General features: G+C 40.4%; 1 protein-coding gene across 5 annotated transcripts in view; it reads left to right on the top strand.

Annotated features, from left to right (window-relative positions):
* Positions 1-488: 488 nt before the first annotated feature.
* The window catches only part of NREP (neuronal regeneration related protein), a 44,768-nt gene continuing 26,232 nt past the window's right edge, over positions 489-19,024 (top strand). The window contains exons 1-3 of one of the 5 annotated variants that reach the window (XM_027448888.3): positions 489-751; positions 1,016-1,056; positions 2,435-2,497. In XM_027448888.3, the coding sequence (XP_027304689.3) occupies positions 694-751; positions 1,016-1,056; positions 2,435-2,497 (162 nt within the window). In that variant the 5' untranslated portion in view covers positions 489-693. Of the gene's footprint in view, positions 912-1,015; positions 1,057-2,434; positions 2,498-19,024 lie in introns of all 5 variants that reach the window. The other 4 variants (XR_003494543.3, XM_072030490.1, XM_072030489.1 and 1 more) reach the window with 4 other exon arrangements.

Below are 19,024 nucleotides of genomic sequence, written 5' to 3'. Positions count from 1 at the left end.
GGCTTTTAGGCCATTTTGTGTGGAGCTCACTGTACCTGTGTAACTGTGTGCTGTGCATCCCTCTGAGCTTTTCAGGGCTGCAAGCACTGCTGCATGGGCACTTTCTGCTCACCTCTATGTGCACTTGACCTATACCTTTGGGTGGCCACAGGCCTCTCTGGTCTCTCTCCCTGGTTTCATTGAATTTTTCCATGCCTGAATGCATGCTTTTTCCTAGCTGGTGTTGTGGCCTGGTGCACACCTAGGCTGATTTGGCCCAGTATGTCTATGCCATGATGTGACACCTAGTTCTTCCTGCCCACCATTTTCTTTCCTCTCAGGCAAGGTGAGGAACAGGAATGGGCAGCTGCCTCTGTCTCCCTCCCGTTCTCCTCAAATGCTTTTTGCTGCCGCTGCTGCAGGATTATTATTACAGTATATAGCTGCCCTTCCCTCCCCCCTCCCCCCCGTGGGCTGCTCTGCGTCGCTGGCACGGCTATGCAGCGCCTTGGCCCTGCTCCGTGCCTGGCCGCCGCCCAAATCCCTGCTGTGAGGGGAGCACCAGGGCCCGCGGGCGTGGGGTGGCGCGGGGGGGACATCAACGGCCGGCACACCAACAGACAGGCGCGTCAACGACTCTCCCCCGCCTTTCAGTGTCGGTGGTGGGGTGCCTTGGCGGGGCTGGCTCTGTCCTGGCACACAGACAGTGGGAGGATGTCGGGCTGCGGATTATTAAAGACTAAACAGCCTGGCTCCGCAGCAGAGGGAGGGTGTAAGTAAGAGGAGTGTATATGTGTAAGGAGGGGACGGGAGGAGGGTGGGGAGAACTGACAGCTAGACAGCTACCATCAGAATTAGCAGCCAAAACCCATGGGGAGGGGGACTTTCCCCTGCTCACCCCCCCCCCCCCCCAAGGCTGCACTTTGGAATAGGTGCAGTCATTTTTCTCACATCCCCTACTCTCTTTCCACTCCCCCACCTATAAATTCCCTTCTGTAGCATGCTGCCCTTTTCTTAATTCACATTTGTGTTTCAGATCATGTAGAAAGGACAGAAAGTGAGCAGGGACTTTTGTCTGTAAGTATACGCAATTACAATCTATAGTTGTGTGGGCTTTGTTGTTGTTGTTGTTGTGTTGTTTTAAAATTATTTCTCTCTCTTTCTTTGTTTCTTTTTCTTTTGTCCTTAGCTGGACTTTGCAGCAGCTTGCCCCCTCTCCCTTCAGTGCACATTTGCAAATAGGCTTTCTTCAAGAAGATGAGAAATGCACAGTACATATATTTAACTCTGTATCATTTAAAGATGGTTTTCTAGACAGGATTTTTCTGCACATGTTCAAGGGGGTATGTGAACTGTTTTTCTAAATCTGTGCTCTTGCACTCCAAAAACACCAAAACACATTTTGGAACATAATTTACATTGCTTTGTTAGCCTCTCAGATATTTTTTTGTCTCTTTTTTTCTGTCTTGTAAAACAAATTTCTTTCTCCATCCTTACACTGGATTCCTCTCAGGCTGCTGGGTTTTATTTTTAGAAAGCAGTCATTCTTGCAACAGACTTCTTCATTTTTTTGCATATGCAGAAGTTAAATTTTTGGTGGTTCTTTTGAAACAAAATGAATGCATTTTGGTGTACATTTCTTCCAAATGTTTATGTGAACATCTACAGATATGAATTTGCAATTTTATATCCAATATATATGTGTTTGTATGTAAATATATGACTCATGCCTAATTGCATTTCATACATACACACTATAGGTAAGAAATATATAAGCAATTGAAGAGGACTTTAATTTTTCTCACTATATGAAAACTGATAAAAGACGTATACTACAAATAGAGTCAATTAAGAGAGTAGGAATTTAAGACACCATGAGATAAATAGCACCTACTCTTATCCTCCCCCCCGCCCCCCCATTTAAAATAGGGGTATGTATGTGTGGAATAGAGGGAGAGAAAACTGTAGGTTATGTAATACAGTATTATTTCAAAAAATGCCTACTCTCTTAGCCATTGCATTGTGAAAACCTGACACTGTTATACTTGTTTCTTAATTAAAATTAAAAAAAAAAAAAACACTTTGTAGAATGCCTGGGAACAATGAATCACCTTTACGGTAAACATAGGATGTTTTTTTTGTCCACTTGGCTGATTTTCAAGTGTGTTAACCATTAGGTATAGTGTTCTTCATAGATGTTCAAACTGCTAAGAATATCGTAGGGATTTGCGAATCCAGGTAACAGGGATTCCTTTGTCCTATATTTAAGCCTACAGACCACTGAAATGCAGTTAAGCATGATAGAAGATATGGTTAGAATATTTTTTCATGAATTTAATCTTAACCACTGAAGCTTATACTTGGCTCATTCAATATTATACCAGAAAAAAAAAAAAGCCTTTATAATGTTGTGATAGTTGGAATTACATGTTTGTTTGGTTTTAATTATTTTCAGATTGTTCTTCTTGTGCTACTTCAGAGAAACTGCAATCCAAAGACTTCACAGAATCTAAAAATGGTAAGTGTTAGCAAATAAACTTTTTTTAATGTAGGTACAAACCTTCTTTCCCCATTCCCAACACCTGTTTATAAATGTGACCCACATAAATCATACTTTCTGAAATTATGGGGATTTGCCATACAATGATTGATGTACTCTGGAACCCTCTGTATGCTGGATCTTTGATTTTCATGATTTTTTTTGAATAGAAAACTGAAATCCTTCTTTGTGCAATAAGGCTTATTTAATTGAAAGAAAATTATTAAGCATAATATGAAAAATACACATAACACATAGGAATACATACAAAGTAATGTCTAATAATTTCACCCTCCCCCCCACCAAAAAAAGAAGAAATAAATCATTGCATTTAGTAAACGAAATAGATTTAACATTGTTCTGTCAGGGAAGTACATAGGAAGCCAATTAATTTTTCTTATTATTTGATAAATTCTCAAGAAGGATAGATGTTCTTCAAGAGGTAAAAAAAAAAAAGGCTTGGCCTCAGCCCAACTGAACTTATAAGCACTTAGTTGGAATGTATTTATTGAACCATATTGTAACAGTCATTCATTTCCTCCATTATTAATTATGTTTATATTTTTACTGGTTTCTTGGCACGTTTGTTATACTGTGAGATTCTACTGCTGATGAATACCTACTTTTAATGATGAAACGTATTATACATCTAAACATTCTTTATATGTGATATTTTTTGAGAAAGTTTGTATGTCTCAGCAAAACAAAGAAAATCATTTTTTGCTAAAAGGTTATGCAAAGACAGAATTAGATTAGATGCTTTGTAGTCATATAACATTCTTCATTGAAGATGCAGCTATTACTGAAGTATGTCTGAATACATTTCTATACATAAATGTGATATATTTTGGGTGCTATATCATCCTACATCCTATATCCAGGCTCTCTACAGCTGCCTGGAAATAGATTGCAGCAAGGAGGGTTCTGGTCTCTTTTCTCAGGAGGCAAGTGATAGGACACTAGGTAATGGCCTCAAGTTGCACAGGGGAAGGTTTAGATTGGACATCAGGAAGAATTTTGTCACGGAGAAGGTGGTTAGACATTGGAACAGGCTGCCCAGGGAAGTGGTAGAGTCATTATCACTGGAGGTATTTAAAAGACATGTGGATATGGCACACTTAGGGACATAGCTTAGCAGTGGACTTCTAGTGTTAGATGATGGTTGGACTTGATGATCTTGAAGGGTAAATGATTATGAAAAAAGTGGAATTAGTGAATTTCACAATAAATATAAAACATTTCAGAAACAGCCAAATGAGATTTTACTTTGTTACACTGCAGAATTAACAATAGGAAAAGTAAATAAATGGGTAATTGCATTTGATTTTCTGCATTTGGATACTTTTAAATTGTGTATTATATTCTGGCCTTGATGCTGACTTTACAAAACTGATTTCACTGACTGCTACAGGAACCTTGCTTTTGTACAGCCAGCCTCCAGTCCATAACATAAAATACAACTTATAACTATCCAAATGTGATTGTTGATGAGAATTTAAATCAAAGAAAGATTAGTTTTTGCCTTAGTTTACAAGGTTGCTTAAAATGTGACACTTAGCAGACTATCTTCTCCATCACCATTTTCAGCACAGTAGCACTGAATATAATGAAGTCAGACCACTGACATACTTTCCTTGCAGTAGTGAACACACTTGTCTTTGACATAGTTATTGTATTTATTCCAAGTGTCTCCTTAACCATTCTAATTTGCAGGAAAAAAATCTTCTTTGCATAGTAATCAATACTTTCTACACTGAAATACATGATTGTTGAAGTTTTTACATTTTTTTAATATAACAGCATATGCAAAGACTCTGTTCTGCTTTCACTGATCATTGAGAATTTAGCTGTTACATTTCACTAAGCTGAACTAAACTTTAAAAACAGGAAAAATCAAACTATTTCCTTTGCAGAAGGTACATTAATTATTTAGTTAAGCTTACAATAAAATTAAAAGTGACTAGAATAAGCTTGTTGACTAAGAACAAAGTAACTCTTGGTTTAACTCCACCGTTTTAACTTCTAAGTTTTTTAATGTTCTTATTCCATAAAGTATTTCTTAAGCTCCTTACAATTAAAAACAAACAACTTAGAAGATTATTTTTCAATGCTGCTTCTCCTTTTCCTAGACTTGGAATTATGATTTGCTCATACCTTGTGAATAAATCTTTCTTGGAGCTGTATACTGTTAACATTGTCAATAATTTAAGGATAAATAAAAAGGCAAAAGACTGTACTTTGTATTCTTCTGACAATTTTAACTCATGGATATTTTGGATATATCTTGGATATATCATGGATACATCTTACACAAGAACAACTGACATTTAAGGATCTGTCCTTACTTGTGCAAAATTTATTTGCTTACAAAGCAACCACTGAAGAAAGAAGGAATCTTTTATATTCCTTTGCAATGTATAAAGTCCTGACATGATTTTTTTTTAACTTTTTTTTTTTTTAATGTTAGAATTTCAGTATAACACCTTCCTGGAAAGTGCTATATGTCATAACATACAAAGTTTTCCATGACCTCCACTCAGTTTTCTGAGACCTCTGAGAAAGGAGACTTTTTTTTTTAATACGGTAAACACTTTCTGAAATGTATAAAAGGCCTGTTTGATTTCTCTCTTTTAAAAAGAAAATGATCCGTTTTCTTTTAAAGCACTTTAGTGTGTCCTTTTCCCCCTGTTCCCATGGCAGTTCAGTTTGCATTGTAGATGCTAAGGAATTTAAATGGCAGGCTTATCACTAACTAATAAAAAAAAGCATGTATCAGTAAACAGATACATCTGTCATAGTTTAATTTTAATCTACCTTTTAAAAGAAAAAAAAAATCTAAACAGCTCATTATTTTACTTCTGACTCACCACGATTAGATGGCTTTCTTCTAAAGCACTAGTGCTGTGGAATTTCAGGGGATAGGTGTTGTACAGTATATCTAAGTCATCCTGTGTGCATCAGCACAGACAGGCAGCAGGAACAACCACAGACCCACATCTGAAACACAAAGAAAAAATATTTTTGCTACCTCATCAGCCAGGGGATCTTTAAAGCAGCACCCAGGCAGAGGCACACAAGCAAACACTGCTAAGCTTGGTCCATGCTAGAGGATTGCAGACCTGCTGTTTACACCTGTTTATCAGGGGTTCACACAGTCAAAGTTTACCACCATGCTTTAATCTTCACTGTGCTTCTCCCTACCAAAGCAGGGAGCTCAAGCATGTCCAATACTGCGCCTCTAAATCTACCAAACACCTATGTTATCTATATGCAGATGTGCTACTTGTCAAACACGTAGAAGATAAACAGCAATAGGTATGATATACATGCTTTCCTATATGACTACTCTTCAGCCTTTTATATCATCCCAGCTGCAAGGTCACTTGAGCAGGTTTACAATCCCCCTCACCAGTCTTCTGTTCTCATCCCATCCTCCTCACGAGTATTCCACTTTTAATCCATTCATCCTAAAACACCCCAAAGCAAAAGACCCCAAAAGGAGATCAGTTAAACTGAACATTTCCTGAAGTTTATCCTTGTCTGAACTGGATCAGGTATGAAGTTATTTTATCATTTGCATTCTCTGCATTTTTATTCTTAGTTAAGAGCTGTATAGGAGCTTAAGGAATACGTCAGATCCTGTTTTGTTTATGTGTAGCCATGGGCAGAATTTGGTCAAGAGATGTTACTGAGAGATATGACAGCTAAGCAGTTTTGGCCATCTGAATGTATATATTGATCTTTTTTAACATGCTTATGTAATTGCACATGAAGAATATATTTGATGCAATTTGTCCTACAATACTTGATTACTGAAAGCTTAGGGACAATTAAGGCCTTCACAACTTAGAAAATAAATAAGCAGAAATAAAAGCTCACTTTTTGCAATAGTTTTGCTAATTAGATGTTCAACTGTGTAAAAAAAAAAAAAAAAAAAAAGAAAAAGCACCTTTACTTGTTTATGGCTAGAACAATTTGAAGTAAAGTTTTTAAAAAAGTCATTTTTGTCCAAAGCAGACACTGAATATATCTGGAGTACCATTCATATGCACATTAAAAAGCAAGTGGTCTATGTATATGGGTGTCTATACAGTCGCAAACATGCACACTCCATATACTAAAATTTTATAATTATGCACTAGCATACCATATCTGAACAGGACAGTGTTGATACACGGAATTGGAGTTTTAAGTAATGCTTTGTCTTTTTTCAGGACAAATCTTTATTGAACCTTTCTTTTTCACAAAGGCTGAATCATAGCATGGCTCAGGTTGGAAGGGACCTTGAAGATCATCTAGTTCCAACACCCCTGCCCTGGGCAGGAATGCCACTCACTAGATTAGGGTGCCCAGGGCCTCGTCTAAACTGGACTTGAACACCTCCAGGGATGGGCATCCACAACCTCTCTGGGCAACCTGTTTCAGTGCCTCACCACCCTCTGAGTGAAGAATTTCCTCCTAACCTCTAATCTAAATCTCCCCTCTTTTAGTTTAAAGACCTTCCCTCGTCTTGTCATTATCTGACTGAGCAAAAAGTTTCTCTGTATCTTTTTTTATAATTCCCCTCTAAGTACTGAAAAGCTGCAATAAGGTCACCCCTGAGCCTTCTCTTCTTCACAGGCTGAACAGCCCCAGCTCACTCAGTCTGTCTTCATAGGAGAGGTGCATAGACAAGGATGCAGTTGGCCTCGATGCACTTCTGGCTCACATCAAGCTTTTCATCCACTAGAACTCCCAAGTCTTTCTCTTCAGGGCTGCTCTCAATAAATTCTTCTCCCAGTCTGTACCCATACCTGGGATTGCCCTGACCCAGATGCAGCACCTTGCACTTGGACTTGTTGAACCTCATTAGGTTCATGTGGGCCCACTTCTCAAGCTTGACCAGGTCCCTTTTGGATGGTATCCCTTCCTTCTTTGGTATCAATTGCACCACTCAGTTTGGTGTCATCTGCAAACTTGCTGAGGGTGCACTCAATCCCACTGTCTATGTTGCTGATAAAGATATTAAACAGTACCGGTCCAAGGATAGACCCCTGAGGGACAACCCTCGTCACCGGCCTCCACCTGGACATAGAGCCATTGACCACTACTCTCTGGGTGCAACCTTCAAGCCAATTCCTTATCCACTGAATGGTCCACCAAATCCATCTCTCTCCGCTTTGGAGATAAGGATGTCATGTGGAAAATCTTGAAAAATCTGAAGATCTCGTAAAAACAGAAATAAGAATTCATATACAGCTTGTAATAGTACATACTCATGACACTGCTTTTCAGGTGTTGGGATCAAAAACTTTCATCAACAAATACTTTTTTTTTTGTATCATAATACTGCTGCCCCACACCTGAGCCCTGCATATTGTTGGTTTGCCTGAAGAGAGGGATACTACACCTAACAGACCTAGAACAACCTCATAAAAATAATTCAGTTTGTATCATTGACCAGGACAGGATATTTGAAAAATATTTTTAAATATTTGTGTTTTTTCTTTTATTTCAAAGATTTTTTCACTCTGCTGCTATGTTGAACAATAGTGGTTGAGCATGCAATTTGGTAAGGTACAAAAATGTTCTTTTCAAATGTTTAATTTGGAATGATACCATGAATCACTGTTTGAATATTACATTAAATTCAGTTTAGGCTTCTGGCCTGGCAAATTCACTGTAGCACTACTAAATGAATCCCTATGTAGATGTTCCTGTGAGGGTTGCTGATGTTTCTTTCTGTAAATACTGCATAAAAAATCACCCTCAAAATATGTACAATTTTTCATCCTGCAAGAAGAAATATTTCTGGATCAGCTTTGCTAGCTGTAACCTTCTTGTCTGTCTACTTGCATAACATAACTTTTAAAAAAAAAAAGCTTAAAAGAAATTTGTATATTTTCCCTGAAGGTAGTATAAGCCTTGGCTTAATATGCACATTATCAGGTAGAATTCTTACATTCTTAAAGCACTGATGTTTAGAAAGTACACATTACCATCATGCAGATACTCAAAAAGATTACGTTAGAAAGGAAGAACATTTTTTTTTAAATGAATGTATCTGTGGTACAAGTTTAAATAACTCTATTGCTGATAGCAGGAAAAAGTCCCATGGAAATATTCATAAATTTTCTTACACTAAATTTCTCAACTTAGTAATTAAATAAAGCAACAAGAACAGAAGAACAGTACTTGCCAGGCAATGTTATTTTCCTTTATGTCTCCTGATTAAAGAAATACCCATATCCATAAGTATTATTTATGACATACATAATTTATATGATACTCTAGATTGTGCGTTTATATTTGGAGTAACAGTAAAACAGTATACATTAAATTATGGTATGGGAAATAAAACAAAATAAAAAACATGGTTTGGGATTCAACTTGGTGTATACCTTATATATACCCCAAAATTCGAAGTACGGAACTGGGAGAGCCTACAAGAGAAGTGTTAGTCTGGGTTTTCCCTTTTCTTTCTACTATTTCTTTGGGATTCTACTATAGGCCACTGTTCTTGGTGGTCTTTCCCTTAGGTACAAAACTTGATGGAGTGAGGATACTGGGCTAAATGGACTTTTGGACAGCCTGTGGTTACTCTGAGAGTGTTTTTTCTTCCTCCTCTATTGCTCCAGTAATTTCACAGTGTTGAGTATGAAACTACCAAAGAACTTGAGCATGCAGACTTTGGTCCTGAATTTTGCTGTCATACTCTGTGTTCACCTAAATTTGTAACAAGAGACTTGGTTCTGCATCTGCAGTTGCCATTAAGTGTGGATACAAATAGTTACTAATTAATCATTTCATTACCTGATTGTGCTTAAAGAGCAAATGATGAACTCACAAGAAATTGACTGAAAACTTAAATACTGTTTTAATGCTGAGATCTGTTATAATTCTCTTTCTGTATGTGCATGTTAACATCTTAAGTAAAATAAGAAAAGTTGCCATTGTAGTATACATGTGTCGTGGTTCCGCTCGAGTGGGCAGCCGAGCTCCACCACAGCCGCTCTCTCACTCCCCCTCCTCAAAAAGGAATGGGGAGAAAATATGTGAAAAGGGCTCAAAGGTTGAGATAAGGACGAGAAGATCACGCAATAATTATTGTAACGGGCAAAACAGACTCAGCATAAGAAGATAGTAAGATTTATTGCTCATTACTAACAAGCTAGAGAAGTGAGAAACAAAGGAAAGAAACCAAAAGCACCTTCCCCCCCCCATCCACTCTCTTCCACCTCCTCCCCCCGAGCGGCGCAGGGGAACGGGGGAATGGGGGTTATGGTCAGTCTACAGTGCTTCTTCTCTGCCGCTCCTTCTCAGTCACTCTCGTCCCCTGTGCTGTGGGGTCCCACCCACGGGATACAGTCCTTGGTGTGGGCTTCCGACAGGCAGCAGCTCTTCCAGAGCTGCTCCAGATATGGGTCCATACCACGGGGTCCATCCCTCAGGAGAAAACTGCTCCAACCTGGCTCCCCCACAGGCAGCAGCTCCTGCCAGGTCACCTGCTCCTGCGTGGTCTCCTCTCCACGGGCTACAGGTCCGGCCCAGAATCTGCTCCGGCAGGGGTCTTCCACAGGCGGCAGTCTTTGTCAGTGCAGGTCCACCTGCTCCACCGTGGTCTCCTCCACGGGCTGCAGCATGGAACCCTGCTCCCCCGTGGTACTCCATGGGCTGCAGGGGGACATCCTGCTTCACCATGGTCCTCACCACAGGCCGCAGGGGACTTCTGCTCCGGCGCCTGGAGCACCTCTCCCCCTCCTTCTTCACTGACCTTGGTGCCTGCAAGGCTGTTCCTCACTCCTCTCACTCTCCCAGCTACTGTGTGGCGCAGCGTTTTTTTTTCCCTGTCTTAAATATGCTCTCACAGAGGTGCAAAACAACATCACTTATTGGCTCGGCTCTGTTCAGCAGTGGGGCCCTTCCCAAATATGGGGCAGCTTCTAGATCCTTCTCACAGAAACAACCCCTATGGCCCCCTGCTACCAAAAACTTGCCACGTAAACCCACTACAACATGCAAGCAAAATTAAAAGAGAAAGGTGATGGTTTGCAGTGGTTTTCGAGTTTGGCTTATTTGTATTTTAATTTTTGTAATGTTTTATAGTTTCAGACTCCATGCAGTAAAATTTATTGGGGGAATAAAGTAGTTCACAGTTTTTTTTATTGGTTAATGGAACTTTCAATATAATATATTTTTTATTGTGGTTTAACTCAGCAGGCAGCTAAGCACCAAAGAGATGTTTGCACACCACCACCCCGCTCACAGTGGGATGGGGGAGAGTATCAGAAAAAAGTGCAAGCCTGTGGGTTGAGATAAAGACAGTTTAATAGGTCAGAAAAGGAAGAGAAATAATAATAATAATAGTAGTAATAAAAGTAATAATAATGTGTAAAAAAAACCACAAATGATGCACAATGCAATTGCTCACAATCTGCTGACTGATGCCCAGACTGTCCCCAAGCAGTGGTCCCCGCCAACCCTGGCCAGCCACCCCATATTAATTGTTCAGCATGAAGTCATATGGTATCAACCCACAAGCTTTTACTTTCGTTTCTTGATTCTCTCCCCCATCCCAGTGGGGGGGCGAGGGTGAATGAACAGCTGTGTGGTGCTTTGCTGCCTGACAGGGTAAACCACAAGAACTCACATGGAGGAAAGTGTGTGCTTGTTAATTGTTTCTGTAGTAAGGTTCCTGAAGTGCAAAAATGATGGCCATACTGAGTACAAATACAGCATTAAGGTCACAGTCAGTGTAATATGAGCACATATTCTATGAGCACTGCAAACAAACTGGCAAAACCAGAAACAAGCTTAGGCCAGACCCGAGAGATTATAAGCAATAAGAAAGGAATTAAGAAAAACAACCTTGAAAGTACATAACACAACATTGCAAATGAAAAAATCTACATTGTGACCAGCAACAATTAAACTAATGTAGTGCTTATAACAAATCTTGTTTTAACATTCTCTGATCATATCTGTCATTATCTCAACCCTTCATGCCCCACGCTGGGTGCCAAAAGGACTGTTGTGGTTTTATCCAGCAGGTAGCTAAGCACTACACAGCTGTTCACTCACTCTCCCCCCACCCACAGTGGGATGGGGGAGAGAAAAGGAAGAAAAAAACCACAAAAACATGTGGGTTGAGATAGAGAGTTTAATAAGAAAGAAAAGGAAGGGAAAATAATAATAATGACATATATATATATATATATATATATATATAAAAAAACAAATGATGCACAATGTGGTTGCTCACCATCTGACAGCCAATGCCCAGCCAGTCCCTGAGCAGAGGTTCCCCCTGGCCAACCCTCCCAGTTTTTATTGTCCCACATGATGTCATATGGTATGTAATATCCCTTTGGCCAGTTTGGGTCAGCTGTCCTGATTCTGTCCCCTCCCAGCTTCTTATGACTTACATCGGTTCACCATGCAAAGAACCATGGATAAAACTACAGCCACGATTATTGTGATAAACAATTGCTTCACCCATGTTATGTTTGGCAACCAGGAAGTCAATTTTTCTACCAAATCTGTAAATCCCCAGGATGTATCATCCTGAGCTACTGCAGTCTCAATCTGTTTTTGTTTGTTAACATATACACAGCAAGTTAGTATCTGGTGTATACGTTAACATTTTTGCATGGGAGTAGTTCAAATCTCTGCCCTAGATGTTCATGATCATCCTTGTCAAATGGACACGTTCCATTTCTTAGATACTGTGCTCCCACTGTTCAGCTTCCTTGACCAATGATACTATTAAGACCATGAAAAATGTTACCTTCCAGGTTGCACCTGGGTAACCTTCCATGGTGTCTTAGGTGTCTTTTTCACTCCGGTGTGATGGATCCAGGTGTTCTGCTCCTTGATTCTGATCGCTGTGACCTGGAACGGTCCTTCCCACTGAGGTTCCAAGGTCTTCTCTGCAAGAAACTTTACATACACATAATCTGCAGGTTGTCTATTGTGCACTGGTCCATCTAACCCTCTAGCTGGAGTCCCACTCACATGCTTTCCAATTTCATTGAGCTGTTTACCTAAGGCCACAATATAGGAGGTCATAATTTCATCCCCAGCTTGCATGGATATGACTCTTTGTATTCCATAGGGTCGTCCATATAAGATTTCAAAGGAGCTTAGTCCTTCTTTTGCCCTTGGTATAGGCAAAAGGGCTTGTCCTGGTTTCAGTTAGAACAGAACAGTTAGAACGACAGGGCTAAAGGAAGAGACTGAGGCCAGACCAAATTTGCTTCTTGTCCCAATTTCACAATTTGCTGTTTGATTAAGTGGTTCTTTTTTTTTTTTTTTCTACTTATCAACTCGACTGAGGGCAATACGGGGTATGAAGTTACCAGTCTATACCCAAATGGTGGTTAATTTGTTGTACCACTTTTGAGATAAAGTGTGGTCCCCTGTCAGAGGATATAGTTGCTGGAACTCCAAAAAGAGGTATTATTTCTTGTAGTAATAGTTACCTCCCGAGCCTTGGCTGTTCTGGTGGGGAATGTTTTTGGCCATCCTGAAAAGGTGTCAGTTAATACCAATAAATATCGATTCCCTCCTTTTCTTGGGAGTTCGAAAAAATAATTTACCACTGTTTGGAGCTTGATACCTGTCTGTGGTTTACTTTTATACCTGTCTAACAATGGTATACCAGTTAGGTCCTATCCATTTTCTATTTAAACACTGTTATACCACTTCAGCTCCCCAGCATGCTTTATTATGTTCTCCAATTACCATTCAATTTAATATGGTATCACAATTCTCCCACCATTTATTTACATTAAACCTGTAGGTAACATTTTCTGTTTATATCTTAGAATATTCTACTTCATTTTCTAAAGCTTTTGTTAATGCCTGGTTTTCTGTTCCTGGTACTAGTGCCAAAATTTGACTCTCAGTTGCCCATTCTGCCACTCCTTTGTCTCCTGCATCAGTCAGTCTATTTTCCCTTTCAATATCAGTATTTTCTGCTTGATGTAGGCAGGTATACCGCTCAGAGTAATTTCAGTATCTCTTCTGCATGTTTAATTGAGGAAGATAAAAGTCCTCTCTCCTTCCAAACTGCCCCATGTGTATGCACCACACCAAAGGAATATTTCAAATCTGTCTGTTATAAATGAAGATACAACTCAATCTGAATTTAGTAATATTTATAAAAGGCAAGTAAACAGCACTGGGTGCGCGGGGAGTCTACGCTCTACCAACACGCACACACAACTGTTGAACTTTCTAAATATATAGAACATCGCTTTTACACATTCATAAGAAACCCTAGTACACCTATACATATGTATGACCTATCCCCGCTTTGAATTATAATTAGCATTTTCACAAACTCCTCCTTTTGGTGCCTGCACTGTGTCTCTTGGTGGTGGTCGTGGGGGGTCGTGGGGATGAAGGCTCACGGTTCCCCCCCCATCACCGCTAGCAACCTTTTGTTCCTGTGCAGACCCTGTGGGTTCCTGGACCTCATCCAGACCGCAGGGGCGGCCCCAACCGGCTCCCTCTTCTTCTGCGCATTCTCTGCCCTCCACAAGGTTCCCAAAAGCAACAAAACGTGATTGACACCAACCTATGTGAGGCCGTCTTTTCCCGTGTTTTGTTAACCCTTGAAACCACACTAATAATATGATTATCATATAACATTAAACAACAAATATCATAATCCCTCCTCTTCTTTTGAATGTCATTAATTCATGTCTTGGCTTCGAATTTGGCCAAGGCCAATTGAACCATAAGACACACTCTGTCTTCTTGAGGACTTTCCACCGAGATCGTGGTAAACTGCATTCCTTGGATTATTCTCCATACAAAGAATGTAATACAAGGAATTAAGCACGGGATTGTTAGTAGTCCCAGGAACAACCCTCTGATTATAATTCCCAGTCTTTCTCCTTGAGCAATGGGTAATAGGAAGAAACTGGGCCTAATTGTTCCAAAATATGCATGATCCCGTCCAATTTTTAGGTAATTTAGTATATGCTAGTTTACCACAGATACAATAATGCCCATCGGGCGCTGGCCACCCATTCGGTATTTGGTTACCATCTGTCCAATTTTTCAGTTTTTCCGGGATTTCTTGAGGACTTCCCCAGGAGGTCCAATTTAATATTGTCTTATTCCATTCATATCCTCCTTCACAGACTAAATCCCCTACTGATTGTTTCCCATTCTGGTTTTGCCAGCAGGTTCGCCCAATTATGCTTGTTTGTAATACCCATTGTGTATTACCCTTTGCCGGTTTCCAAATTTCTGGGTCCGAAATGTTTGCTTCCATCAACTCCCAAAGCCAGCGTTCCCCTTGATTTGTTCCTCCACAGACAAAATAGCTTGTTACATTTAATGCCTTCACAATATTCTCTTCAAGATTTATAAACAAGTTTTTAGCAATGGTTGGGATACCATATTTAGCTCCTGTTTCAATTTCATGGTAAAATGCAACCTTGTTCTATTTTTTGGACATACATGTATATATTTTTCTTGTTCACTGTAATATTTCATCCAACTCATTGTTCCACAGGGTGTATAATAATTGCCACTAACAGCATCACACATCAAAATCGATTGATAAGGGCTTACTAAGATTTGTGGTGATGCGACTTTTCCCAATTAACTTTCCTTATTAGTTCTTTTTCCTATTTCCTTTCCTATTAGTTCTTACCTCTATCTACCATTGATAGGGAACCTCTTTGGGATCATAACAGGTTATCTTATTGCTTTCATTACATCGAGCATACTCTGTTTGGTTTACATAGCATGGGTTTAATTCTTCCCCTTTACAGGCATAGATAGCATGATATACTAGTGTTTGTTCCTGAATTCTTCCTCTCTGGGTGTTAACAATACATTCACTACAATTCTGAGAATGTCCCTGGACCAATAGAATTATGCATGTAGTTAGGAGAGGTCCGGTAAAGGCCATGTTACCCGGCGGTTATTACCCTAAGGGGTTGCAGCCCTTGGTAAACCTTCTTGAGCTGGGGTTCTGGTCCCTTCTCCGGTCTTTCCCTCTCCCTGGTGCTTCTTAGGAAATGGTCCAGGCTTACACACCCAATGGCTCTCCTACCTGCATTCAACTTTTCCACGAGTTAGTGGGGGCTCGATTCAAAGTACATAACCAATCCTCTAGGTATATTTCCCATCTATTATTTTAAATTTTCGGGACCAGAGTAATTCAAGATGTTTCGGGTACTAGCTTATCTCTACTGGAGGTGGCACTCCCTCATGGGGTTTTCGGGTCCCCAAATCCTTCTATTAGGGCCTTTATATGAGTTTCCAACAATCACTAATATTCTAATCAATAAATACAAGTTTTAATATACATACAATTAGCATCCAAAGGGGAGCTATGCCCCGATATACTTCAAGTTCTTTTAAGCTTAACTTTCAGATCTCCAGGAGTAGACTCAACCTTCCAGGTTCCTGTTATGGGTCCTTTTACTCCCGACCCATCCTGGAACCTTCAAAGAAGTTCCAAATCCCTGGAACTCTTAAAGAGGTTCCAAATAATCCCTGGAACCCTTAAAGAGGTTCTGAATCCCTGGAACCCTTAAAGACGTTCCAAATCCCTTGCACCATCTTCTTGACACGAATTATTACTCCATATATCATATGTCCAAATGTTAATTCTTTTCCCTTTTGTCAGCTCAAAAGCTCTTATCAAGGTGATGATTTCCACCTTTTGGGCTGATGTTTGTTATCGCATATCCTGTGAGGCGAACTCCCTGGTGGATGAAGCTGCTGCCATCTACATACTAATCCTCCGTGTAATAAACGACTGAGTCCCAAATAGGATTGCAATTAAAGTTTACAATTTATTAAATGAATAGAGGCAAGCAAACAGTGCTGGGTTCGCTGGGCGTCTCTGCTCTACCAAGACGCACACTTATTACATCAGGTGGCTGTTTTTTATGCTCCTAGGCTAATACATATTCATCACCACTTCTAGAAAAGGCAGGGTTATTATAATTAGTTTTCTGGGATCCGAACCATCCCACGGACGCATGCGTATCGGTCTCCGGTGGTCCTTCTGGGGGGGGTCGCTCGTACTGAAGGCTTGTAGTCTTCCTCCCAGGCTTTGTCCTTCGGTCATCCTTCAGCTTCCCCTTTCTCCTTATTTGGTAATCTCTTGGCCGGATATCAGAGACTTGTCCCATGCAAAAGTCAGCAGTTTTTGAAAACTCCTTTGTTCTCTTATCTCCTAGACCCGAGTCTCAAGGTTTACCCTTCAAACCCTCTATTGACACGAATTGCTAGACCATTACTTTGCAAGATACAAGAACTATATACATAAACCACTCTGTTTTTCTTAGACTTGTGGTTATACAAGGGAATGTAAGACAGAAGGTCACATTTCATCATGCAGCCCTAGCATTGTTCCATATTGACATAAATCAGATGAACACATTTCACACTCCGCATCTTCTAGGGGTGTATCCTTTAAGTCTGGTCAGCTGGAGTATACCGTGTCCATGGTCTTGATGCAATCATGACTAAAGAAAGAGGCTGAGTTCACAGTATTAGTGCCAAAAAAAATTTAGTAAACTAATAGTCCAATCTACACATTCCTTTTCTTCTATAGTAGCTATCATTTCCGTATTGCAACAGTGTCCCCTTTTCCTGAAGGGGTCTTTCAAGCTCACAGGCTAGTTGGTTCCCGAATATGGTGGGGCTATTCTGGAATCCCTGTGGTAACACAGTCCAAGTAAGCTGAGTTTTTTGTCCTTTATTAGGATTTTCCCATTCAAAGGCAAAGAGTTTCTGGCTTTCAGTTGCCATGGGCAGGCAGAAAAAGGCATCCTTTAAATCTAGTACTGTGAACCAAACTTGACTGTCATCCAATTTTTCCAGCATGTAAGTCCCTTCCTAATAAGGGCCTTGGCAAATTGGGTAAGTATAAAAATCTTTTCCCCAATTTAAACTTCAAGCATTGCAAAAAGAATGAATTTTCCTGTTGGCCAGTTGCTCCTATTACATTTACAGACTCAGCGCTTTTCCAGAATCAATTTTTGAATTAACAGAGAGAAAGAAGATCCCATAACCAACAAAAAATTCAAGCCTCTCTCTTCGTTCCCTAGCTTTATTTCAACCAGTGGACCTGCTGACTACGCCAATTTCTCTGTCGTGTTAAAGGGCGTAGCCGATTAATCGTTATGGGCCCAGTCGGATTCAGGGTACTGAACTATCACAATCACAGATTCACCAATAACACATTAACCGTTAGGGGTCTGGTTGGATTCAGAGCACTGAACTACCACGGTCACGTTTTCACCAATAATGTATAACCACCCTTACTCTAGTCGTGTTTAATGAGAACCGTCACGACTAAGAACAATGCAATCAAGTGCAATTTATTATAGCAACAGGTACACAGGTTCTTTAGATTGCCGGCGATAGTGACTGTCTGCAAAAGCAAGCTAGCATGCATGAAATACACAGGTGACACAGGTGCGTAGCCTGGAAATTATCGCGTTAAAAGGCACAAAGACTCTAGAGAGATTTATAAGCAAGTGTTCAAATCTCACCCAAAGGCGTCCCAATGGGGGGGAAGAGAGGCTCAGCCCGTCGACTGGTCCCAGGATTCAGGAGGTCCTCAGGATGTTGTATTCCCTCGGGATGGTATCTCCCCTGACAGTGGTATCTTCCCTGACATCCCCTCTCTCTTAGGCCAATTTATATTATTTTCTATCTTTTAGGTGGAGCTTGAGTGACTCTAGTCAAGCATATCTTAGTTATGATTGGTGAAAAGTTCTTCCGTCTCCATTTAAAGTAATAGGGTCCAAGAAATTCAGAGCGCATGCTCAGTGAGGGGTGGTCGAACCATGGAGGAGGGTAGCTTTTGGGATGGAGGTGTGTTTTGGTATTATATCACAGAATCACAGAATTTCTAGGTTGGAAGACACCTCAAGATCATTGAGTCCAACCTCTGACCTAACACTAACAAGTCCTCCACTAAACCATATCCCTAAGCTCTACATCTAAACGTCTTTTAAAGACCTCCAGGGATGATGACTCCACCACTTCCCTGGGCAGCCCGTTCCAATGCCTAAATTTCGGTAAAGAAGTTCTTCCTAACATCCAACCTAAAACTCTCTTGGCGCAACTTTAGCCCATTCCCCCTCGTCCTGTCACCAGGCACGTGGGAGAACAGACCAACCCCCACGTCACTACAGCCTCCTTTAAGGTACTTATAAAGAGCGATAAGGTCGCCCCTGAGCTTCCTCTTCTCCAGGCTGAACAAACCCAGCTCCCTCAGCCGCTCCTCGTAGGATTTGTTCTCCAGAACCCTTGTAATAAATATTGTATAATAAGTTTGTTAATCAAACCGGTGGGGAAGCTTGTGGGGGCTGTGACAACCCTGTATAGCTGGAAAGTATCCAGCCGTCCACTGTGGTGTTTATGGTCTACTGAGGGAGGCAACCCCTATGGGTATTGACCGCCAAGTGAGAGGGCCTCGACCGGACTTCTCCCACACTAAGATCGGGTTGTCCCAAGAAAATAACGTAAGAACCTTTTTTA

This window comes from Anas platyrhynchos, chromosome W (genome assembly GCF_047663525.1).
Source record: "Anas platyrhynchos isolate ZD024472 breed Pekin duck chromosome W, IASCAAS_PekinDuck_T2T, whole genome shotgun sequence".
NCBI lineage: Eukaryota > Metazoa > Chordata > Aves > Anseriformes > Anatidae > Anas > Anas platyrhynchos.
The sequence above is the reverse complement of the archived record's forward strand: the minus strand, read 5'-3'. Positions and strand labels throughout refer to the sequence as shown.